This window comes from Aptenodytes patagonicus, chromosome W (genome assembly GCF_965638725.1).
Source record: "Aptenodytes patagonicus chromosome W, bAptPat1.pri.cur, whole genome shotgun sequence".
NCBI lineage: Eukaryota > Metazoa > Chordata > Aves > Sphenisciformes > Spheniscidae > Aptenodytes > Aptenodytes patagonicus.
The window spans coordinates 45,654,437-45,680,453 of NC_134981.1; the positions used below are offsets into that span (position 1 = coordinate 45,654,437).

General features: G+C 42.6%; 1 protein-coding gene across 1 annotated transcript in view; it reads right to left on the minus strand.

Annotated features, from left to right (window-relative positions):
• Positions 1 to 3,406: 3,406 nt before the first annotated feature.
• Positions 3,407 to 26,017, minus strand: part of LOC143171959 (polycomb group RING finger protein 3-like) — a 116,813-nt gene continuing 94,202 nt past the window's right edge. Inside the window, exons 6-10 of the mRNA XM_076361145.1 lie at positions 25,293 to 25,403; positions 24,427 to 24,515; positions 22,493 to 22,630; positions 17,222 to 17,302; positions 3,407 to 3,608 (exon numbers count right to left, since the gene is read on the minus strand). Of these exons, the coding sequence (XP_076217260.1) occupies positions 3,561 to 3,608; positions 17,222 to 17,302; positions 22,493 to 22,630; positions 24,427 to 24,515; positions 25,293 to 25,403 (467 nt within the window). The 3' untranslated portion in view covers positions 3,407 to 3,560. The remainder of the gene's footprint in view (positions 3,609 to 17,221; positions 17,303 to 22,492; positions 22,631 to 24,426; positions 24,516 to 25,292; positions 25,404 to 26,017) is intronic.

Here is a 26,017-nt window from a genome sequence, read left to right on the forward strand (position 1 = left end):
AGAATAAGCAAAGCTCTTTAGCCATACATCATAGCAAAGACATACAAATAAAAGCCATTCAAACCTAATATAACAGGAAGAAGCTGTAAAAACTTTTTACAGTTTTATATGCCTGCAAATAAAGCTGGACCTTTGAAACAAAAAAATACTCTAATGATAAAATAAAACAGAATGCTTAATATAATAAATAATTTTTATAAAGTTAATTTTTTCAAGCTCCCAAATCTTATTTAAATTCAATATTATATATTTTCTGTTAATTACCTATTTTTAATGAAAATTATATCTAGTGAGACTCTGAGCCTGGGATAATTTAGTCTCATTGCTGCTGAGGATAATGCTACAAGATACCTTTTTACCGCAATTATTTACCAGTGTAAGTGGCTGTAAAAATTACTTCACAGTAATGCTATCTTCATTAAGATCAAAATAAATTAATCATGACCTCATCAGGATTCAAGAAATATCTATACTGAGCCCAACTTTCAGATTTAAAAGTTAAAAAAAAAAAAAAAAGAGAGAGAAATCAGTATTGTTTTAGCCAATATAATCTTGACATTAAATAAACTGTTTCTTAAGCTTCAAAGAAGTAAAACAGAACTTTGACCCCAAGGCTTGCCTCTGACTTGAATTCAGTTGTAGTCTAGTCTTTCTATAATGCTAGAAAGCAAACAAATGGTGCAGACACCATCCCATCCCTCCCCATGGGAAATAGTTTTTGTAATGAAGATATCTATTGTGACATGATGAGAACAATAGGGCTGTGGTTGGAGTTTTTTGTTTGTTTTGTTTTTTAAAAGTACTGCTGAGGTTTTATCAGGTTAAACACATTACAAAAGCAGTTACACACAATTATGAGCAATCACCAGCTATAGATTTTAACACTGGCTAGATGCGTACCTATATAAACAGATTTAAATATATTGATATAGCACCGTAACAAATTTGAGTGATTCCAAAGGTAGTTACAAACTTGCAAAAATATATTCTATACTATAGACTGTTAGAGCAAGATTTAGAACTGAATGGCAGAGAGCTTTCTGAATTTACATGTTTGTAACTGCCAACCTCTTTCAGTTGTAGAGCTACACAGGGAAACACTAAAATCCCAATAAACTTCAACAGCACTGCATCAACATCTGATCTTGCAATAAGGTTCCACAGTGTACATATACTGAGGTAGACCAATCACAAATATATTTATTAAACCCTTACTGTAGCTGAACAATGAACTAGGCATTTACATGGTCTATGGGCTTGAGCTCCACGTCTGTGTCAGGTACATTAGGGGTGCATGGAGGATGGGTGTTTATAACCATATTTGCACTCTCTGGAGGCCTCACCAACTGGAACCAGCCCCTGATTTACACTGGGAAGTATACAATGATAGCCACACGAAGAGCTCCAGAAAGGCCTATTATGTTAACTTACATATACATCCATATCACTTGCATTCACTATTCTGTGAAAAACTACCAAAAATAGAGACTAATTAGATCTCACCTGTCCTCTTCTGCCACTTCTATTAATGCTAAAAACAGATAAAAGCTAAATTGTAGGTAAGCGAGTCCAGAAACAGTACAGCAAAAACAGAGCAAACTTCTAATTCCATCACACGCACATTCTCTAAGCCTTGACATAAAGAAGTCCTGTCTAACCCAGGTGTTCAAATGTAGTGGTCTCACATCATCATTTGCAGAGATGGCAGTACTCCACTGACCTTACTGTGGCTCTCTTGACCATCCCCATAGTTCAGTAGACTTTTTCTTTCTCTTTGCATTTCTTTCAATTTCTTCACCATTCACCATCTGTGGCCATAACTGAAAACAAGGGCCCCATTTCCAAAGACAAACAAGTGAACTTAGAGCTTCCCTCTGGCAACAGCAGAACTAAGAAAAGAAGAACTGAAAAGTTCAATTAAGAAAAGCATGGGAGATGCGCAGAGCAATGTGGTGCTTGGAAAACTCAAAAAGAGGCAGTAGGATTTAGAATACTTGAATAAGCCTCTTATGGGATCAACCTCCTATTATCAAGTAACGTTAAGCAATGCTTTCTTGCAAAGTAGGGGAGCACAGCTGGAAGAAGCAGGACAGTGCTAACAGGCATACCGATTTTCCTAGCCATTGACATTTTATGAAAGAATAGTGTGTTTGATATAACTGCCATTTTCAGCTGACAGGAAAACTCAAAGAGTTAAAAATTATTGGCAGCCTCCAGCTGCCAATAATACTGCTTATCTCCTTTTCAGTTACTTAAGACCCCACGTCACACTCACATCCATGCTATATATAATGCTATGCAGCATACAGCTTGCAGAAGTCACTTTCAACTACTACCACATTTTTATGAAGCTGACTATTTTAAAAAGCCTTTCAATCAGTGTAGTCAACACTGCTAAGCACTACTGAAGGTGGATTCTCTAAGGTGCGTGCATGTCTGTACACAGACACACATACACATATGGTAGTTTGCATCTCTCAGGGCTTGACACAAGCAAAATTATCAGTCAAGGCCAGACGGTGCCCCTGTAATCTAATCTGACCTCAAAGATAAATAGTAATTGAGCTATAAACAGCTATGGTTTCATATAGAAAACAGTAAAAGAAACACAGAATTGGTTTGCAGTTAACTGAAGAATTTTTAGCTAGAGAAATGGAAACTTGTGCAACATCAACAAAAGGTGCCCAACAGCCATAGTTTTAACAGCTAATGAAATAGCAAATACTCCCTAAAGTAAAATTTGATTTTTGCAAGCCCAAATTATATGACATATTTGCTTTAAAACAATTTCACAAGTTCAGCGCTTATGAGTATTTGTTATGATTGGATGTAATTTATGCCATGGCAAAATATTAAGGCATATTTAAAAAAATCAAGTGAACTCATTTCAAATCAACATGCAAAGGGGGGATATTAAAACATTACTGAAATACAAAATAAAGAACAAACATTGTCCAAAACTAATGAAGTAATTGGATCTCCAGGCTTTTAGGAAGTTTTTAATGCAGCATAATAAATATCACCAGTCACTGTATCATTAGGTATGTTCAATGCTCTATAGAACGGCTTGATTAAAGCTGACATAATTGGGCATACTACATAAAACAAGAACACCTCAGAAAAACATACTGAAACAAGTTGTAAAGTTTAAAGACAAAAAAATAAGTAAATGTAGTAATTTGGTGTTAAAAGCAACGTTTTAAATCTTTCCCACACCATTTTAACTTATTTTTGTGTAACTACAAATAGATGAATCAGGATGAGCTCCATGGAACTGTGAAGTGTTTTCACTACCTGTAAACTCAGTGCTGGTAGAATTCTGTTGAGTTGTGATTTATTTCATTTGTACAAAAATAAATATATATATATATATTTTTTTTTGTCCAAAAATCCATGCAGCACATCCCTAAAATATTCAGAAGGACAGTCTGCTATAGAAGCACTACAGTCTTCCAAAATGATTCTGCTGGTTTGTATCACATGAGAGTTAAGTGCTGCACTAAGGTGCCAGATGATAGTCTCTGCAAAAAAAAACTGTCCAGAAGGACAATAAAGTTCTCCTACAGCAAGTCCATTTTGGGTCTGTAATGTAGCAGTAGAGGTGCTTTCTGCAAGACAGAATCATCAGACAGGTTAAGGGGCAAAACCAAAATGAATTCATATTCTTTATAAATAAAATTTATCTGTTTCATAAATTAAAGCTTAGAGAGACTATCAGAGTAGCTATATTCCAAAATTTCACCAAGATACCCCACCTACGGAGCCTCCCTCAAAAGAATCCTTCTAGTTTTGTCTCAGTAATTGATCATCCTAAGAGTAGCTAACTAACACTGGCCATCTAGAATAGAACCTGTTCCCAGCAGGAGCCAATCACAGACCTTTGGGGAAGGGCATAAGAACAGGGCAAGTAAATAGCAATAGTCTCCAGAATGCTCCCCAATCTCAAACAATTCAGGAATTTCCTAAGCCAGATGTAGAGCCTTGTATTAACAGTCCTCACCCAATAATTCTTCTATGAATTTACCCATTGCTTTTTTAAAGCTATGTACACTTTTAGCATCTACAACATCCTGCAGTACAGAGTTCTACAGTTCAAGTTTACACAATGTAAAGAATGGTCATAAAAGCCTCTTCTGCGTGACTTTGCGTGAATTGGCTCTTTAGGTACTTATGTGCATGGATGGAGCAATAGTTACCTGAAAAGGGCAGGCCAAAGAGAGGAAAAGTACATGCTGAGAATCACAGAATGATTGAGGTTGGAAGGTCATCTGGTCCAACCCCCCTGCTCAAGCACAGTCACCTAGAGCCAGTTGCCCAGGACCATATCCAGATGGCTTTTGAATATCTCCAAGGAGGGAGACTCCACAACATCCCTGGACAACCCCTTCCAGTGCTCAGTCATCCTCACAATCAAAAAGTGTTTCCTGATGTTCAGACGGAACCTCCTGTGTTTCAGCTTGTGCCCATTGCCTCTTGTCCTGTCACTGGGCAACACTGAAGAGAGCCTGGCTCTGTCCTCTATGGACCCTCCCTTCAGGTATTTATATACATTGATGAGACCCCCCCTGAACCTTCTCTTCTCTAGGCTAAACAGTCCCAGGTGTTTCAGCCTTTCCTCATAGAAGAGATGCTCCAGTCCCTTCATCATCTTCGTGGCCCTTCATTGGACTCTCCATTATGTCCATGTCTCTCTTGTACTGAGCCGAGAACTGGACACAGGACTCCAGGTGTGGCCTCACCAGTGCTGAGTAGAGGGGAAGGATCACCTCCCTCGACCTGCCGGCAATACTTTGCCTGATGCATCCCAGGATACCATTAGCCTTCTTTATGCAAGGGCACACTGCTGGCTCATGTTCAACCTGGTGTCCACCAGGACCCCCAGGTCCTTTTCTGCCAAGCTGCTTTCCAGCTGGGTGGCCCCCAGCATGTACTGGTGCCTGGGGTTGTTCCTCCCCAGGTGCAGGACTTTGCCTTTCCCCTTGTTGTACTTCATGAGGCTCTTCATGAACTTCTTGAACTTCATGAAGATAGTGTATGAAAGTCTCCCAAGGACCAATAAGCTCCTGAAACTAGCAGTCCTGTTGAACCCACAAGACCTGATAAATGCAGAACACCAAGGGTCTGCTTAAGGCCAAGGCCATGAGCAAACACTGGCATTAATAATGGGTTGCACAACTCAGACCACGTCCAAGAAAGTGGTGGCTGCTACATGTAGATGAAAACTATAGGATTATATATACACCTGAATAGACAAGGGACCACTGAGGGACTTTCTGAACACCTACCTGAAAGCCACTAGCATGTCAGTATGACCCTCTACTTCTTAGTAGACAGATGGGGTTGGCCTCCCTACTGTTGCTCCAATCCAATAATTACAGGCACATGTGCACAAGTGAATTATGTTAACTATTCACACGGTACAATTACTTATCTACTGGATGGAGTTAGTTTTCTTCATAGCAGCTCTTACGGTGCTAGGTTTTGGATTTGTGACCAAAACAGTGTTGATAACACACCCATGTTTTAGTTATTGCTGAACAGTGCTCGCATAGCATTGAGGCCTTCTGTTTCTCACACTGCCCCATCAGCGAGTAGGCTGGGGGTGCACAAGAAGTTGGGAGGGGACTCAATAAAAGCTGTGGGAAAGAAGGAGGAAGGGGAGGAATGTTTGGACCATTATGCATGAGGAAGCCCTGCTTTCCTGGAAATAGCTAAACAGCTGCCTGCCTACAGGAAGTAGTGAGTGAATTCCTTATTTTGCTCTGCTTGCACACACAGCTTTGCTTTACCCATTAAACTGTCTTTATCTCAATCCACAATTTTTCTTACTTTTACCCTTCCAGTTCTCTCCCCCATCCTGCTGGGAGGGAGCAAACAAGTGGCTGTGTGGTGCCTAGCTGCCTACTGGGGTTAAACCACAACACACAGAATTCTTCCAAGCAGGTCCCTGAACAGACCAAAGCCTGCTCTCCTGAAGTCCAGAGATGTGATCCTGCCATTTACCTTGTTCCTTTCTTTCAACATAGACCCTGGCTGCCCCCTCCCTCATTGCAGCTGCAGATTCAGGCTCTTGTATCTGTAGGGTCTTAGAGAAAATCCTATCAATCTCCTTTTCATCACCTTTGATGCTATGCAGTCTGCTGACCTCCTCCCTGCAGCTCCTTTACTTCACAACAAAGATTCTCCACCAATACACATCTGCAGACAAGGGCACCATCTCCCCCTACTCCAGCCTTAGCAAGAAGCCCCAGGCACTCCCTGCAGCCAAAGGCCTGGAGAGATGCATCTTCCTCTGGAGCTCAGTCTGAGTCAAGACCTCTGATATTCCAGGGAGAGTTGCTCTAGTTAGTGCTGGGGACCATACCCCAAAGCACATCATTACTGTTGCTGAGCACACATAAACTACCCTTAGCAGAGTTTCTAGCCAATTTCTGCATACCCTACCATAACAAATGCTATGCCTGCTCACTACTTCTATTAGTGCTAGGCCCAGCAGTTATATAGGTCTCTCCCTAGCACCTGCTGAAAGTGTGATTGACCATTCCTAATCAGGAGTCAGCTGGAACAAAAGCTCAAAGCACCCTTTGATCAAGAACAACTGACAGCGCTCATTAGCTGCTGCTAAAGCTTGCTAGAATCAGTCTCCTGTAGCTATCCTTTCCCAGCATCATCAGGCACCCTGAAGTTCCTCAAGGGGTTCCTAGGAGTCCCCTGATGATCTCAGAAGTTGTTCCCATTCCCAGAAAATCTAGACGATCTAAAAGCAGAGCCCAGAAACCACTGTGCAAACTGCTGCATCTGTTGGATGCTTCTGTTAGCTGCACTAAGCCAGGAGAAGATGGAGAATGTTTTATGAACAAATGTGGGGTTTCTCAAACATTGGCAAGACACGATATCTATCGTGTACTGACCACCCTTTCCTGATGGGGTACAAGTAGTTCCAGCTCCCCTGGCAGAAATAAGGATGAATCTGGTTCCTTGAACAGTGGATGAATTATGAGAATTAGCTGCCCAAATGCACTGCCTGCTATTCACAACAACTGTCCATGCAGCAAAATGCAGGGGAACCTACCTGCATAGTGTGTTACGAAGTATTAGGGACCAGGTTTAGGAGAAAAGGGAAAAATTTCTTATATGAATCAAGAAAAAACAGGGACTTACAGTAACTGTGAAGATGGACAGTAGAGAAGAGGTTGCAGAGAAATAAGGATAAGAGAAATAGGTGCAGGAAACAGTGGCAATAAGGTTAGTAAATCAGAAGAAATGGACCAAATCTGTGTAAGGCTGTGGAAAGTGTTAAAGGATTCAGGAGAAAATATGGCAAAATGGATTAGGAAGAAAACATGGGATAAGCCAAAAAGAGTTATACAACAGCTGAAAAGAAGAGCAGTAGCAGCAGTATACCCCAGTGCTCAAGCTCCGCTGCCCTACCCCCAATTGATGAAAACCAACAATAGGGAAGTCTGCTTTGGGCCCAGGATTACCCATATGAATGGGTGCCTGTGTGCCGAATACATTGGGATCCTGGGGGGGGAACCCCAATATTTTGTATGAAGTAGAGAAAAAAAATACAGTGTTTTCCTGGACACAGGAGCATGAATCAGTTTGTCTAAAAGTTTTCTTAAAGAATCTATTCAACAAGAAAATATGAAGGTAACCTCTTTCAACAGGAAGGAAGGAAAAGGCCCTAAATATTATATTATGAATCTAATAATAGGGCAGTGAGCTGTTGATATCAAGTATGAGGTTGTAAATAATAGCAAAGAACCTATTATTTTAGGAATTGACTGGATAATGGAACATGGAATCTTAATTTTTATAGCGATATTTTGTAGAAATATAAAGGAATACAGGAAGCAGGGAAAGGCTAGTATAAAGATTCAAGAGAACAAGTACAAACTTGTGTGGAGGCCCCAAGTAAGGCTGGTCAGGGCCATTAAGATCTATTAGTGCCCTCAGGGGCCTGACAATATAATTCTAAATTATGGCCTGTTAAAAAGGCTGATAAAAATCCTGGAGAATGATGGTAGGCTACTGTCAGATAAAGTGTAAGAAGGAAATGCATAGGCAATGGAACTAGGGACATGTATCCCGGGAAGATATATATAGGATGAATATAGGGATGCTGCCCAGATACATAGGGATGGGATCAGGAAAGCTAAGGCGCGGTTGGAGCTGAATTTGGCAAGGGATGCAAGGAATAAGAAGAAGGGCTTTTACAGGTAATTTGGCCAGAAAAGGAAGATTAAAGAAAATGTACCCCCGCCAATAAATAAGACAGGAGAACTGGTGACAACCAACATGGAGAAGACTCAACAATTTTTTTGCCTCAGTTTTCAACGGTAATCTCTCTTCCCACATCTCTCAAGCCCTTAAACCTCAAGGCAGGGACTGGGGGAACGAAATCCCTTCCTTCGTAGGAGAAGATCAGGTTCAAGACCACCTGAAGAACCTGAACATACACAAGTCGATGGGACCTGACGAGATGCACCCCAGGGTCCTGAGGGAACTGGCAGATGTAGTTGCCAAGCCACTCTCCATCATATTTGAAAACTCATGGCAGTCAGGCAAAGTCCCCAGTGACTGGAAAAAGGGCCTGACTAAGCTAGTGGCCTTCTACGATGGAGGGACTGTATCAGTGGACAAGGGAAGAGCTATGGACGTCATCTATCTGGACTTCTGTAAGGCCTTTGATATGGTCCCCCACAACATTCTTGCCTCGAAATTGGAGAGAGATGGGTTTGATGGATGGACTGTCAGATGGATAAGGAACTGGCTGGATGGCCACGTCCAAAGAGTTTCAGTCAACAGCTCAATGTCCAAGTGGAAACCAGTAACGAGTGGTGTCCCTCGAGGATCCGTACTGGGACCAATACTATTTAATATCTTCATCAATGACATAGACATACCATTCTATGATTCTATGATTCTATACTGGGGCCAATACTGTTTAACATCTTCCTTAATGACTTGAGTAATGGGGCAGAGTGCACCCTCAGCAAGTTTCCAGATGATACAAAACCAGAAGGAGTGGTTGATACACTTGATGGTTTTGCTGTCACTTAGAAGGACTTTGACAGACTGCAGAAATGGGCTGACAGGAATCATAGAATCATAGAATCATTAAGGTTGGAAAAGACCTCTAAGATCATCGAGTCCAACCGTCGACCCAACACCACCATGCCCACTAAACCATGTCCCTAAGCGCCACATCTACACGTCTTTTAAATACTTCCAGGGATGGGGACTCAACCACTTCCCTGGGCAGCCTGTTCCAATGTTTAACCACTCTTTCGGTAAAGAAATTTTTCCTCACGTCCAATCTAAACCTCCCCTGGCACAACTTGAGGCCATTTCCTCTCGTCCTATCGCTTGTTACTTGGGAGAAGAGACCGACACCCACCTCGCTACAACCTCCTTTCAGGTAGTTGTAGAGCGTGATGAGGTCTCCCCTCAGCCTCCTTTTCTCCAGGCTGAACAGTCCCAGTTCCCTCAGCCGCTCCTCATAAGACTTGTTCTCCAGACCCCTCACCAGCCTCATTGCCCTTCTCTGGACACGCTCCAGCACCTCAACGTCCTTCTTGTAGTGAGGGGCCCAAAACTGAACACAGTAGTCGAGGTGGGGCCTCACCAGTGCCGAGTACAGGGGCACGATCACTTCCCTACTCCTGCTGGCCACACTATTTCTGATACAGGCCAGGATGCCATTGGCCTTCTTGGCCGCCTGGGCACACTGCCGGCTCATGTTCAGCCGGCTGTCGACCAGCACCCCCAGGTCCTTATCCGCCAGGCAGCTTTCCAGCCACTCTTCCCCAAGCCTGTAGCGCTAAATGGGGTTGTTGTGGCCCAAGTGCAGGACCCAGCACTTGGCCTTGTTGAACCTCATACAGTTGGCCTCGGCCCATCGATCCAGCCTGTCCAGGTCCCTCTGCAGAGCCTTCCTACCCTCGAGCAGATCAACACGCCCGCCCAACTTGGTGTCGTCTGCAAACTTACTGAGGGTGCACTCGATCCCCTCATCCGGATCATTGAAAAAGATATTGAACAAGACCGGCCCCAAAACTGAGCCCTGGGGGACACCGCTCGTGACCGGCCACCAACTGGATTTAACTCCATTCACCACAACTCTCTGGGCCTGGCCGTCCAGCCAGTTTTTGACCCAGCAAAGAGTACACCTGTCTAAGCCGTGAGCCGCCAGCTTCTCTAGGAGAATGCTGTGGGAGACGGTGTCAAAGGCCTTCCTGAAGTCCAGGTAGACCACATCCACAGCCTTTCCCTCATCCACTAGGCGGGTCACCTGGTCATAGAAAGAGATCAGGTTGGTCAAGCAGGACCTGCCTCTCATGAACCCGTGCTGGCTGGGCCTGATCCCCTGGTTGTCCCGCTCATGCCTTGTGAGCGCCCTCAGGATGAACCGCTCCATAATCTTCCCCGGCACCGAGGTCAGGCTGACAGGCCTGGAGTTCCCCGGATCCTCCTTCCGGCCCTTCTTGTAGATGGGCGTCACATTGGCAAGCCTCCAGTCGTCCGGGACCTGCCCCGTTAACCAGGACTGCTGATAAACGATGGAGAGTGGCTTGGCGCGCTCCTCCGCCAGCTCCCTCAGCACTCTCGGGTGGATCCCATCCGGCCCCATAGACTTGTGAGCATCCAGGTGGCGTAGCAGGTCGTTGACTGCTTCCTCTTGGATTATGGGGGGTTCATCCTGCTCGCCGTCCCTGTCTTCCAGCTCAGGGGGCTGAATACCCTGAGGATAACCTGTCTGACTATTAAAGACTGAGGCAATGAAAGCATTAAGTACCTCAGCCTTTTCCTCATCCTCAGTGACAATGTTCCCCCCCGCATCCAATAAAGGATGGAGATTCTCCTTGGCTCTCTTCTTATCATTAATATATTTGTAAAAACATTTTTTGTTGTCTCTAACGACAGCGGCCAGATTGCGTTCTAGCTGGGCTTTTGCCTTTCTCATTTCCTCCCTGCATGACCTAACGAGATCCCTGTAGTCTTCTTGAGTTGCCTGCCCCTTCTTCCACAAGTGGTAAACTCTCCTTTTTTTCCTGAGTCCCAGCAAGAGCTCCCCGTTCAGCCAGGCCGGTCGTCTTCCCCGCCCGTTCTTCTTATGGTGTACGGGGACAGCCTGCTCCTGCGCCTTTAAGACTTCCTTCTTGAAGATCGTCCAGCCTTCCTGCACCCCTTTGCCCTTCAGGACCGTCTCCCACGGGACTCTCTCAACCAGCGTCCTGAACAGGCCAAAGTCCGCCCTCCGGAAGTCCATGGTTGCGGTTTTGCTGGCCCCCCTCCTTACTTCACCAAGAATGGAGAATTCTGTCATTTCATGGTCGCTAAGCCCAAGACGGCCTCCGACCACCACATCTCCCACCAGTCCTTCTCTGTTTGTAAACAGCAGGTCGAGCGAGGCACCTCCCCTGGTAGGCTCACTTACCAGCTGTGTCAGGAAGTTGTCTTCCACACACTCCAGGAACCTCCTAGACTGCTTCCTCTCTGCCATGTTGTATTTCCAGCAGACGTCCCGGAAGTTGAAGTCCCCCATGAGAACAAGGGCTAGCGATTGAGAGACTTCTGCCAGCCGCTTGTAGAACGCTTCATCCGCCCCTTCATCCTGGTTGGGTGGTCTATAACAGACTCCCAGCAGGATATCTGCCTCGTTGGCCTTCCCCCTCATCCTTACCCATAAACACTCGACCGTATCATCATCACAATCGTTGAGCTCTAGACAATCGAAACACTCCCTAACATACAGAGCCACCCCACCACCTCTCCTTCCTCGCCTGTCCCTTCTGAAGAGTTTATAGCCATCCATTGCAGCACTCCAGTCATGAGAGTCACCCCACCATGTTTCTGTGATGGCGACTAAGTCATATCTCTCCCGCTGCACAATGGCTTCCAGCTCCTCCTGTTTGCCGCCCATTCTGCGTGCATTGGTGTAGATGCACTTGAGCTGGGCTATCGATTTCGCCCCCGGCATTGGCATGGCACCCCTAGGCTCATCTCTAGTGAGCCTGGTTTTATCCCCTTCCCCCTTCGAACCTAGTTTAAAGCCCTCTCAATGAGCCCCGCCAATTCATGAGCAATGATCCTTTTCCCCCTGTGAGACAGCTGGACTCCATCTGCCGCCAGCAGGCCCGGTGCCGTGTAAACCTCCCCATGATCAAAAAAGCCAAAATTCCTCCGATGGCACCAGCCCCTGAGCCACGTGTTGATCAGGTGTGTTTTCCTGTTCCTTTCAGTATCCTTCCCTGCCACTGTAGGGATAGAGGAAAACACTACCTGTGCTCCCGATCCTTCAACCAGTCGCCCCAGTGCCCTGAAGTCCCTTTTGATCACTGCAGGACTTCTCTCTGCAACCTCATCACTGCCAGCCTGTATAACCAGCAGCGGGTAGTAGTCGGAAGGCCGTACCAGACCAGGGAGCTTCCTAGTAATGTCTCTGACCCGGGCCCCAGGGAGGCAGCAGACTTCCCTGTGGGACGGGTCCGGTCGGCATATAGGGCCCTCTGTTCCCCTCAGAAGGGAATCGCCTATGACAATTACCCTCCTTTTTTTCTTAGCAGAGGCAGTCATAATGCGTGGGGCTCATGGAACCTCATGAAGTTAAGCAAAGGAAAATGCCAAGTCCTGCACCTGGGGAGGAATAACCCCAGGCACCAGTACAGGCTGGGGGCTGACTGACTGGAAAGCAGCTTTGCAGAAAAGGACTTGGGAATCCTGTTGGACATCAATTTGAACATGAGCCAGCAATGCATCCTTGCAGCAAACAAGACAAACAGTATCCTGAGCTGAATTAGGAAAAGTGTTGCCAGCAGGTTGAGGGAGGTTGTTATTGCCCTCTGCTCAGCACTGGTGAGAGACCACATCTGGAGTCCTGTGTCCCCAGCACAAGAAAGACATGGACATACTGGAGAGAGTCCAGTAAAGGGTTCATTAAGGTATTGGAGTGTCTGGCATTTGAGAAGAGGCTGAGAGAGCTGGGATTGTTTAACCTGGAGAATAGAAGGCTCAGGGGGGATCTTATCAATGTGTACAAATACCTGATGGGGGGCAGTAAAGAAGATGGAGCCAGAGTCTTTTCAGTGGTATCCAGTGAAGGGATCAATTGGCACAAATTGAAATATAAGAAATTCCATTTAAACGTAAAAAAACTTTTTTACTGTAAGGGTGACTGTGCACTGAATCACGTTGCCTAGAGAGGTTGTGGAGTCTCCATCTGTGAAGATATTCAAAACTCGACTGGACATGGTCCTGGGCAACCTCGTCTAGTTGACCCTGCTTTGAGCAGGGGAGTTGGACTAGACGATCTCTAGAGTTCTTTTCCAACCTCAACTATTCCTTGATTGCATGGATTTGCCAAGAATGGGGACACAGAAATTTCCTGAAAGATCTACCTCCAGAGGCTATTTAGTCTAGTTCCCCTTCCTTCTTACTCACAGCAAGACCAAATGTAATCATATCCATAAAAAGTAAGGGATGTGGTATGGCTTACATGTTATTTTACCTTGTGTTTATTAGATCTACTTATATACTTATACTAACATTATTGTTTTATGCTTTGATTTTTGCAAGTTAACAGACTTAACTACAACTCCATCAACAAACTAGGGCTGACAAAGTTATAATGTAACAAGGTAAACTCTGAGGCAAGTCCAAGGAGTAAGATATGCAGCCTGCCAGAAGAACCTAATTCAGTAGCGGTTAGTAGACTTGAGCTATAGTGAGTGGTACACACCAGTGCCTATCAGACTCAGAGAGGTTTCCTGAAACTGTAGGAATTCTTAACTTGGCTCTACACCCTACAGTAATAGTTTGCTTGTTTTTATAAATTGTGTTAATCATAGACATTTAGCAAATCAGGTACTGACTATACACTGCCATGAAGAACTGTCAGATCTTTACGGATTATCATGAGGCAAGACCTGATAGGAGAAAGTGAATGCCTCCAAGAAGAGTCTCTGCTCAGTCCTGATTAGGAGCCTTGAGCCATAGGAGGGTTTGCAGCATCCTTGTTGGACTCATTGAGCAATAACCTGTGATTCATGGACTACCAAAGGAGAGGAATAGAAGTGACCTTGTAGCCCAGGAAACATGGCATTGCTGTTGCTAACAAGGCCACAAATTCGATATAGGTCTCACTTGTCATATTTTGCTTGTTTGGAGCTTTATTTTTGTCTGTTTAACTGGAGTAGCCAGTAATTCTTACAATAAAGTTTTGCATGGCTGGATAGCTAATCTGTGACCTAACCCGTCTTTGTCTTGCTTAGCTTGGTCTAACTATTTAATGTAATAACAACAGTTTAAGACACTTGAATTAAGACTCCTTTTAGAGCTCTAACAGATTTAAGTGTTACAACTCAGGATTTGGGTCCACCCAGGCTGGGGGATCACAGTTAAAGCTTTGGAAAAATGCTCTAAAGTTATAACCACCTTACAACAATAGTTTTATTTGTTTACAGGCTAATACTCAAAAAAACAATTTGAATAGAAGCAGCCAGACCTAGTGACAGAACTGTTGATTTCAGTAATGATCTTTTAAGCAAATGTGTAAATATAAAAGGAATTTGGGAGAGGTATCAAAGAAGAAAGGAAAGAGAAAGAAAGGTTTGAAACAGAGGGGAAACGGAATACTAAGAGTACTTAAAGGTTGAGAGAACTGTGGGTTACACATGTGTATATATCAAGGTCTGAAAGAGGATAATATATACTGAATAGTGAAATATTATGGTTGAACCAGAATAGAAGTAACACTGAAGTGAGATACTTATCTATGCCAGGTATTGGAGGTTACTTATATCTAATAATCAGAACTTAATCACTAAACCCAGCATTTTTGCAAGAGCAAAATAAGAAAGAGAATGGTAGAAGTCTATACATGAATGTGACAACTGATTATGTGAACAACTCTGTGTAATTTCTCCTCTGCTATTTCTCCTTCTCCCCTCCCCCAACTGTTTAGTTGCCTGTGTTCCAAGGATCCAAAGCCCAGCTCTGATGCTACACAGCTGCATAATCTTGGGACACATATCTGAGAAAATCACTAAGTTATGAGAGAACCTGCAAGAAGATAAGAAGGGCAAAAGCGGGGCGAGGCTAGCTGAGAACTTTGGGTCAGATCAAGCTACTAATATCAACAGTGAAAGCTAGATGAAACTGGTTTGATCATTACAATCATGTGTTAACTTTTTCAAGTAGTGACCAGGAATATCACTATTCATGTACTGGGGCTACATTAGGTGACAATTATATTAGGATACCTAACAAGATATTGTAAAATGTACATGTTTAATAGAATTGGGAAAGATCTACTGTAAATGTAATCTTACTCATGATAAAAGAGAACATACTGGTTAACTAAACAATTATATGAGGAATGAGAAACATTTCATCATTGTCACATGTTATGGGGAGATATTAGGTAAAAAGTTTTAAGGGATAAGGCTTAAGGAAATATTAGTATATCTCTTAAGACACCCTGTTGTATGGTTAATCACATTTGAATGGATAGTTTTATTAATTGTGATAATCATAAAATAGTATATAATCAAAATGTTTATGCTTATAATGATTATACAACTAATGAAACATTCTGTGATTATGTAAACTGAATGAAAATTGACAATACCATAAGTTTAACTTAGGTATCAACAGGGAGAGAAGTGTCATAAAGGATTGTTTGAACACCTACCTAGAAGCCACTGGCATGTCAGTATAACACTCTGCTTCTGAGTACACAGCTGGGGTTGGTCTCCCTGCTGTTTCTCCAACTGGGTAACTATGACCAAGTGTGTGAGGGAATAAATGAATATACTGTATAAAGTTATCTGCTATTAATAATAGCTTGATTCGATTAATAAGAGCTTTATAAAAGCTGTTATTAATGAATATTGGTTGTGATCTGTGTCTCCCCCAACTCAATCCCCTATCAGGGTAAATGGAATTTACAACAAAATCACTTCCTTTTGTTCATTCTAAACCTCATACCTATGAGTTCATCTCTTCCACCGAATAAGACAGTTTACAGTTGCTGCCTTTTCCATGCCACTCATGACTGTACAAATCTTCATGATACAGGTAAATAGTGGATTTATACAGAGGCACGGCAGTGCTCTTGTTTAGCTCTCTATTCTTTTCCTAATAATGTCTAGCATTTCATTTGGGTTTTTCTTGGACCATTACTGAGCCAATATCTTTACGTCTAACCCCAAAACCTGATTTCTGTTTGATGGCAGTCAACTTGGAGCCCACCATTTTTATATATAAAGTTCAGATACATGTTTTCCCCAGCATGCATCTCTACATTTACCCATATTGAACTTTAGGTGCCATTTTATCGCCTGGTCACCCAGTACTGTAAAGGCCTCCTGCAACCTTTCATCACCAACATTTATCTTTACTGTCTTGAATAACTTTATTGGTGCCAATGTCACCTCACTATTTAACCTCTTTTCCAGGTCATTCATGACTATGTCATAATGGACCACAATCTCCTACCTTCTATTTCCCAATCTGAAATTAATTATTTCTTCATAGACAGATAAAAATTGCCTACCTATTCTCATTCATCCCTTCTATTTATGCATCCAAAGGTATTACATCTTTCTACCACAGTATTATCCTTGGTTTTGTTTTGTTTAAAGAAACTAACATCAGTAACCCAGAGACCCACTCAACTGCTTTCCCCAGCCTTGTTTATGCCTACTAAATATTGCTACAAGTCTCTTGAACTGAAGTGGGGAGCAAAGTTAATTCATCCACCTCCTTTAATGAGTATATTCAGCCTCTCTCTTCCAAACTACAGAATACAGATGTATTGAATATTTGTCTCTTCTGCATTGTAAGCAGTTTCACAATCTATACACAGTAATATTAGTTGTATCTGACTGACATGGCTGAGAAAAATGTCCCTCTCAATGGCTTCAGCCTCCTTTACCTTATACATTTTTAATTACTATCAAATTGACATCTGCCATCAACTTCCCCTTTTCCTTAGTGGCACATTTTAAATTTCCCCCCATTTTTCTCTTTTGAATTAAGAAAAATATCTATTTTTAAAGATAGTTTATTAGACATTTTAAAATATATATTTTAACCATTTTGAAGTTATTGCAGTATAGGCCCGCATGATGTATGCTTTATGAACTTTGTTCTTTAGTCAGCTAATGATTTACATGGAACATGAAAATTTTGATGAAAAGCAGTTGTGTCATACCTTAAATCTCCATCTAGTAACAACTACAAACTTGAGTGTGTGGTCCTTGCCAAGAATCTCTTCATTGCATAATATATCCAGCTGATGTAAAAAGAAGAAATAATTAATTCACTGAGAGACAGAACATGGCTTTGAAACAATACACTTCAGATAAGGCCCAATAAAAAGATCAAAGAAAGAACTCAATTCTCATGTAAAGACAGCTTTGTCCTTTGACATGCTATGAAAATTGTTTACACAGTACCCAGCAAGTAACTTTCTACTTTGAAAACACATTTTTAAGAAGCTATCCCCCGCTTATACATCAGTGTTTAGGGCTTTTTTTGCAGACACTTTATAGTTGTTTTTACTTTTCTATGTCAGCTTTGAAAGATCTTGATATTAGAAACAGCAAGGGTATGGACTCATAAGCAAATGTGAGATCATGTGACCAGCCATCAGCTGAATTGCAGTAGATGATCATGCACATGATTTTAGCCTATTTGACTGCAAGGTGACATGTACTGAAAGGGTAAGTCACCATGAAAGTGACATATGCTAATGGTACTTTACCACAACCTGAGAAAGGTAAGAATGTGCATGCAGTCCACTAACATGGCTTAGCTGACAGACAATAACTCAAACCAGGATTTGTCTATAGCATTCAACTAAGCGTTCACATCCTTAGGGCCTTCCTCCTCAAAACATATTTTTCACTGGACATACCAATACACTGTTTCCACAAAAATGCCATGTGCCCTTAAAGGGGGAGGGAGGACTCCTGAAACACAAGTACTGTTGAATGAACATTCTTACATTTCAATAAGAGCCAAGTAGGTTGTAAAACCAGAGATTGCTGCAGTGGAATAGTGAGTTTAAACACAAAAGCAAAAGGTGCAATTAGTAAGAAAGCAATCCAGGTTTCTGAAAGGTGTTAGGAATTTTAACGCAGATGCTAGATGGGCCAACCATAGGTGACATACAGCTGGATCTACTATTCACCAAAAAGGAAGAACTTTCTGGGGACATAATAATCAATGGCAGCCTTGGTTGTAGCAACCATGAAATAGTGAAGTTCAAGATCCTGAAGGGAGCGAGGAAATCAAGTAGCAGAGTACAGATCCTGGGCTTCAGTAGAGCAGAAATTTGCTTTTTCAGGAAGCTGATAAGTGGGATCCCATGAGAGGCAGCTCTGAAGGGCAAAGGAGCTCAAGAGACGACAAATCTTTAAGGACAACGTCCTCCAAGCACAAGAACAGTCCATCCCAATACTCAGAAAAATGAGTAGATGTATCAGGAGACCAGCTTGGCTAAACAGGGAGCTCATGAGAAAAAGGACATATACAGGAGGTGGAAGTGAGGACAGGCTACAAAGGAGGAAGATAGAAACATTGCCCAGGTATACAGGGATGGTTTGGGGAAAGCCAAAGCTCAGCTGGAGCTGAAACTGGCAAGGGACATCAAGGGCAACAAGAAGAACTTCTACTGCTACATTATCAATAAAAGAATAAACAAGGAAACTGTGAGCCCACTGCTGCATGGGGTGAACAATTTAGTGACAGTGTCTGCAGATAAGGTTGAGGTACTCAGTGCCACCTTTGCCTTGGTTTTCACCAACAAGGTCTCCCAGGCCTTTTTGTGCCTAGAGACAGGGTTCAAGGAGGAGACGAACAGCCAGTAGCAGAGGAGGATCGAGTCAGGGATCTATTGAGAAATCTCAACCCATACTAGTCCATGGGACCAGATGGGATGCATCCAAGGGTGCCACAAGAGTTTGCTGATGTCATTGCGAGGCCACACTATCATCACTGAAAGGTCACAGAGATCAGAGAAGGTACCCAATGACTGGAGAAATGTTGTACCTATCTTCAAAAAGGGCAAGAAGGACTATCTAGGGAACTAGAGGCCAGTCAGCCTCACTTTGGTGATCCCTAGGAAAGTCATGAAGTAAGTCCTCTTGGAAGCCATTTCTGGGCACATAAAGGCAAAGGTAAATCCATGCTGGCTATTCCCAATCACCAAGGGAAAAAATCATGCTTGACCAACCTGATTGCCTTCTTTAATGAAATGACTGGATCCATGGATGAGGACAGAACAGTGGATGTTGTCAACCTTGACTTAAGCAAGGCTTTCAGCACCATCTTGCACAGCATCCTTGTATCCAAATTGGGACATTATGATCTGGATGGATGGACTACATGATGGGTGAAGACCCAGGTGGATTGTCAGGCTCAGAGGATAGTGGTTAATGGGTTGTACTCTACACAGAGGCCAGTGACATGCGGAGTATTGCAGGGGTCTATCCTGGGACCTGTGCTGTTAAATGTCTTTATCAGTGACCTGGAGGAGGAGACAGAATCCACCTCATCAAGCTTGTGGATGACAACAAACTGGGGGAGTGCAGCTGACACACTTGAGGACGGGGCTGCCATTCAGAGGGGCCTAGACAGGCTAGAAGGATGAGCTGACAAGAATCTCATGAAATTCAACAAGACCAACGGCAAAGTCACGAAATGTTACAAGCCAGGTAGCAGCTCTGCTGAAAAGGACCTGGGGGTCCTGGTTGAAACCAAGTTGAACACGAGTCAGCAGCATGCTCTGACAGTGATGAAGCCTACCAGGATACTGGGGTGTATCAACAGAAGCACAGCCAGTAAACCGAAGGAAGTCAACGGAACAATGTCCAAGTGGAAACCAGTAACAAGTGGTGTCCCTCAAGGGTCTGTACTGGGACCAATACTATTTAATATCTTCATCAATGACATAGTGGGATCGAGTGCACCCTCAGCAAGTTTGCAGACAACACCAAGCTGAGTGGAGCAGTTGATTTGCTAGAGGGAAAGGCTGCCATCCAGAGGGACCTTGACAGGCTTGAGGAGGGGGCCCATGTGAACCTCATGAAGTTCAACAAGGCCAAATGCAAGGTCCTGCCCCTGGGTTGGGGCAACCCCCAGTATCAATACAGGCTGGGGGATGAAGGGATTGAGAGTAGCCCTGCTGAGAAGGACTTGGAGATACTGGTGGACAAAAAATTGGATATGAGCCGGCAATGTGTGCTTGCAGCCCAGAAGGCCAATCGTATCCTGGGCTGCATCAAAAGAAGCGTGGCCAGCAGGTCGAGGGAGGGGATTCTGCCCCTCTCCTCTGCTCTGGTGAGACCCCACCTGGAGTACTGCGTCCAGCTCTGGGGTCCCCAGCACAAGAAAGACATGGACCTGTTAGAGCAGGTCCAGAGGGCCACGAAAACGATCAGAGGGCTGGAATACCTCTCCTATGAAGAAAGGCTGAGCGAGTTGGGGTTGTTCAGCCTGGAGAAGAGAAGGCTTCGGGGAGACCTTATTGCGGCCTTTCAATACTTAAAGGGGGCTTATAAGAAGGATGGAGAGAGACTTTTTACCAGGGCCTGTAGTGACAGGACAAGGGGCAACAGTTTTAAACTGAAAGAGGGTAGGTTTAGATTGGATATATGGAAGAAATTCTTTACGATGAGGGTGGTGAGACACTGGAACAGGTTGCCCAGAGAAATTGTGGATGCCCCATCATTGGAAGTGTTCAAAGTCAGGATGGATGGGGCTTTGAGCAACCTGATCTAGTGAAAGATGTCCCTGCCCATGGCAGGGGGGTTAGACCTGATGATCTTTAAAGGTCCCTTCCTGTGGGGATGGGAATCTCACTAACGGACATTCCTGAGTTTGATTTTAACGAGCAAACACTGTACCACCTGGCATGACAAGGCACTTAAGCAGAAAATAACAGAGAAAGGAATGTGCAGCTGGAAGAAGAAAAACAAGATAAAGACCATGAAGGCATTTCGCATGATCAGGAAGAGCGGGCCAATCTGCTAGAGCATAGATGCGCGTGAACACAAGGCTATAACCTATCTGCAAGCTGCAGGTAGCGCGTGTACACTTCTGCTTGCTATAAAAGATGCTAACAAAAAGCAATAAAGGTCTTTGGTTGCCGTGTCTGCCGGAGTCCGTGCCGCTTTTCACCCCCACACCTTCCATCCCTTCCAACCTTCCATGTTATGATTCTATGATTCTAAGTGATTATTCCCCTTTACTCAGCACTCATTAGACCACATCTGGAATGCTGCATCCAATTTTGGCCCCTACAGTACAGAAAAATGTTGATAAACTTGAGCAAGTTCAGCAGAGGGTCACCAAGATGGTCAGGGTGCTTGAACACAGGCCCTATAAGGAGAGGTTGAGGGAACTGGGCCTATTTATCTTGGAGAAGAGAAGGCTTAAAGGGGACCTAGTTACAGCCTTCCAATACCTAAGAGAAGCCTATAGAGAAGATAGAGCTAGGCTCTTTACTGAGGTGCATGGTGGGAGAATGAGAGACAATGGTCATCAATGGAAACAGAGGAAGTTCTGACTGGATATAAGGAGAAAAAAAAATCTCTACGAGGATAATTAAGCACCAGAACAAGTTGCCCAAAGAAGTCATGGCATCACCATCCTTGGATGTTTTCAAGATTGAGCGATGGAAGTTTGAAAGTCAGACTGGATGGAGGGGAACTGTGACTAATACCAACAAAGAAGAAACAGAGGCTGTGTTTTCACATGCCTGCCATTATGTGTACTAGTTTTAGAATCTGAAATGACAGAACTTGCAGAGGATAGAAAAGCCTCTTTCTTCCTTTACCCTCCACCATGATTTCTTCCCACGAACAGTCCAATTATGTACTCCCTGCAGGGAAGGTGGCACCAGCTGATACTACACAAGGCTGAGTTTCACTCAGAGTAGAGAAGCAGAAGAAAGTATATGTGCTGCTTTCCATTAAATCAGTCTTTCAGTAGTGTCCAAATGTTATAATCCATTCTCTGCATTGAGTGAAAAATCTCTGCTAGGGCAGCGTATCCCTTCATTTAAGGCCACCAAACAAAGCATCTTGCAGGAGTCAGTTTTAACACAGGTGGAAAACACATAACCAAGCCTTTTGGTATATTTTAAAACTGGTCATGGAACAACACACTGAGCTGCACTGCCAACTCTGTATAAAGCCAAGAACCAGTAAGAGCTACATCTCCATTGTATTGGAGGGGGAGAAAAAAAGGGAAGATGACCAGCATTCTTAAATTAAAAGGGGGGGAGGTAAATTTGGAGAAAAACCTATTTGTCTGCATTCAGCTCCTCAACTTAAATAGCCATTTTCTGTTCCTTTATATTAGGAAATAGAGTGTGCTTCAGTTTTTTTAAAGATCTGGTTGGAAGGAAAGACACTGTTTTGAAAATAATCCATAAGACTTTCACTTGCAAAATAATTTTTAAACATTAAAACATTACCTCATTAAAAGAAGAAAGGTTAAGTTTTTTAGCAATGAACTTCTTTAGATGCAAGACTGTTGCTTGTGCTGAGCAGCGGATCCATTTTCGTTTCAGTCCACGTAATTTGCTGCTATTGCATTCCAAGCAGATGCTTACCTTCAGGAAAAAGCAAACACAGTCAGGGCTAGTTGACAGAATTTTCTGCAGTCCCCATTATGCATTTCACATGCAGCATTTATTAGTCCAACAAAAAGGTGAAAATGTAGAATACCAGTATTCTTTAAAGCAAAATGCATGCAGCGTCATTAAAAAAAGGTTGTCTCGTATTTTGTCATCTTACTGTTAAGCACCATTCAACTCAAAAGGGATCTGGACAAAAGTTCAAAGCAGAACTTTAGGGCTGCCTTGTTCCAGAGCTTTATTCTAACTGCAGAGGTTACAACTAGTTCAGAAGAAGCCTAGGTCAAGGCCAAAGTGAGATATCTAATATGAAAACCTGTCAGGACCCTGAGCTCATTCCCCTCCCCCCTGGGGGTTTGGTTGCCTGAGCTAAGGGCCAATTTTGATAAGCAGCTGTATGACCATGAAACTGTTGTGAAGAAAGAGCTGTTTGAGAAAAACCTTGAAGAATTTTCAGTGTGAGCTCACTCTGCTCCACTTAGCAGCATCATTTAAGCTGAAGCTCCCTCCCTTGGTTGGTCCCCCTACATGAGCTACGTTGCGGCCATGCCCGTGCCTGGCCTAGACCCTGACCCACAGATTAGACTTCCTGGCTTGACCTTGGACCTGTCTCATCACTATGGACTTGGCTTGGTGATCAATGGACTGTGTATGACCTCGGTTACTATCGTCTCTGGACCTGACTTCAACTTGCCAATTTCACTTTCTGGCTTAACCTTGGACCTGCCTCATCACTAAAGATTTACCTGGTGATCACTGGACTCTGGCTGAATCTAGTTACTGTCACCAGAGCTGCTATGCTCTCCTTATTCAGGTATTGTGGGACTGCACCCCTTGTTGGTGAGGTCAGTGCCCTGCCTGCCTTGCTGTCACTCTTAGCTCCTGGCTTGTCTGCCCCTACAGAGCAGCAGCCTGCCCTTGCTGCTCCCTGACAAAACCATTATCACTTTTTAATGACTGTTTCTAATCTAACCTCTGAATCCAGTAACATAGTTTAATATCTAAGGCATGTTTTAAAATAATATTTTGAACTTTAAAATTTACTGATGCAGATGATGTAACAAATTTTTGAAGTTCAAAAGATTATATGGGAAAAAATGGCCTTTTGATCTCTGTGCTTCAATTCCCCCTTCTTTTCTCAATCATCTATTTTCTTTATTTAGTCTAAACTCTTTAGGATAAGTTTTATTCTGTGCACTTAAATGATCTGGTACAAAGCACAACCATCTGAATACTACCATTGCACTATCATTAAATGGAAAATTAATCCAAATTTAATTTACTTTGGACACAGTGAGCAGGGAAATATGAAGGCAGTGACTTGTATATTCCAATAGCAAGTTTCATACTCAAACAGGTTTTGTGTTTAAAACTTGACACTAAATACTAAGTAAAAAAAGACTTTTCATTCTAATTATTGAAACATATTCAGTCCTGATGCACCGGAGTGACATGGGAGTAGACTCTCAAATAAAGGGCCCAAATGACTTGAAATCTAGTTGAGATGAAAGCCAACACAGAGTTTAGCCAATACTCAGGAAACTCAGAAATAGTTATAACTATCAAACCTTAATGAAATTCTCAAAACCAAATTTCTCCACAACTACCTAAATAAAAAAGATGAAGCTCAAGTTTACACAAAAGCATGGGAGAACACTATATCTTGTCTCTGTCAGAGGGAAAAAAGTTTATCAAAGAAAAATAGTCATTTAAAGATAAAGTGGAAATACAAAATAAAACTAAGAAATGCCCGATATCAGAAGTAAGCTCACCTGTTCATCACTTCGATGATAGTCATTATCTTCTTCCTGTTTTTCTTCAGAAGTTTCTTTGTTTGAATTTTCATCTAGTTTAGTTTCACCTTTCAGAAGAAAGCAGAGCATTACAATAATTAAATTAGACATATCAGATGACAGGTAATCCTGAAACAAAGTCAAGACTATAAGAGCAACTGTGGTTTTTTTGTTTGGGTTTGGTTTTTTAAGTAATTAGGCTTGTCAGAGCATGATCAGCTTCTCTTCTAACCAGGAAAAAAGTTGGAAAGCAGCTTTACTCTTGGTAGCAAAGATGTGGACACTAATCCAAAGCTTCCCAAAAAATCAGTTCAAGACACCTTGCTACAAATTTGTCAGGGCTCATTCACTATTCTGTAAAACTGATATGCTCTCCTGACAGTCACAAATTTGAGAATTCTTTTGCCCTTGGATAAATACACACACACATACATTTTAAGTATAACCACCACACCATTTCTATCACAAAATTATACTTAACATCAGCAGTTTCTGAAGTTAATGCAATTCAAGACTGGGATAAAAAGTAACCTTTTCTTATCCTAGAGTTCCCACATAGATACTACTGAAGATCTTCACCAGGAACACATTGCAGCCAGCTAAAAGAACACATTCTATAAACAAGTGTGATGCAAAACAATATTGCACTTAGATGGTGAGTTCAAAGTGGTGAGTTCTTGCATATAGTCCAATATATAAGCACAAGCAAGCCTTATACAATATTATACAACAATTATGAGTGCTAATAAATATTAGCTAGACACCTACCTCTGACAGATCCTTTCAGCAGCTTAATGGCAGTCTGTGCCCCCACCCCAAGCCAGAATAAACATAAGACCATTTACCATTGCGATGTGAATCTAGATGTTGCTTTGCAGAGCATGTCTCCCCTTTGATGTCCCCTGGTACTTCCATACCCAGTTTGTGATAGAATTCCCTCTGCTTTTTCATTTCCGCTGTTTAAAATTGTAAATATTAGTTATGTAATAATGTTCTAGCACAATATTTATCAAGGTATTCCAAACCCCTCCTCTGTTCTGTAAAAGAAGCTTGTCAGGCAGGAAGTGGTATTAGCACTTTTTGCTACTTCTGTACTCTTGCTGCCATAATCGAGTTACCCCAGATCTTATTCCTGAGAGGCAGAATACTACCAAGTCATTTGCAGAGCTATTATTATACCATTCTGTTATTACATATAAAATAAATTTTAAATAGTATACCACACTTTGTGTTTTTCCCCCTTCAATATTTCTGTCAAAATATTTGGTTTGAATTTTTATCCGTATTTCTGATTTTCAATATCCTAGAAACAATTTTAAAATAATCTCTTTACCTAAACTTGCTTATAAATGTCCGATAATGTCCTCACTTGACAGCTTAATTGGATTGAAATATTCTACTTAAATAAAAGTAGCAACACACCACTGAAAAATAATACTGAACAACTACTATAAAGCATTCCTTTAGTTCAACAGATTCATTATCAAAGTAGCTTCAGCGGGGGCCCAGCTTCAATGCCTCTATGCAAACACACGTAGCATGGGGAATAAACAAGAGGAGTTCGAGACGT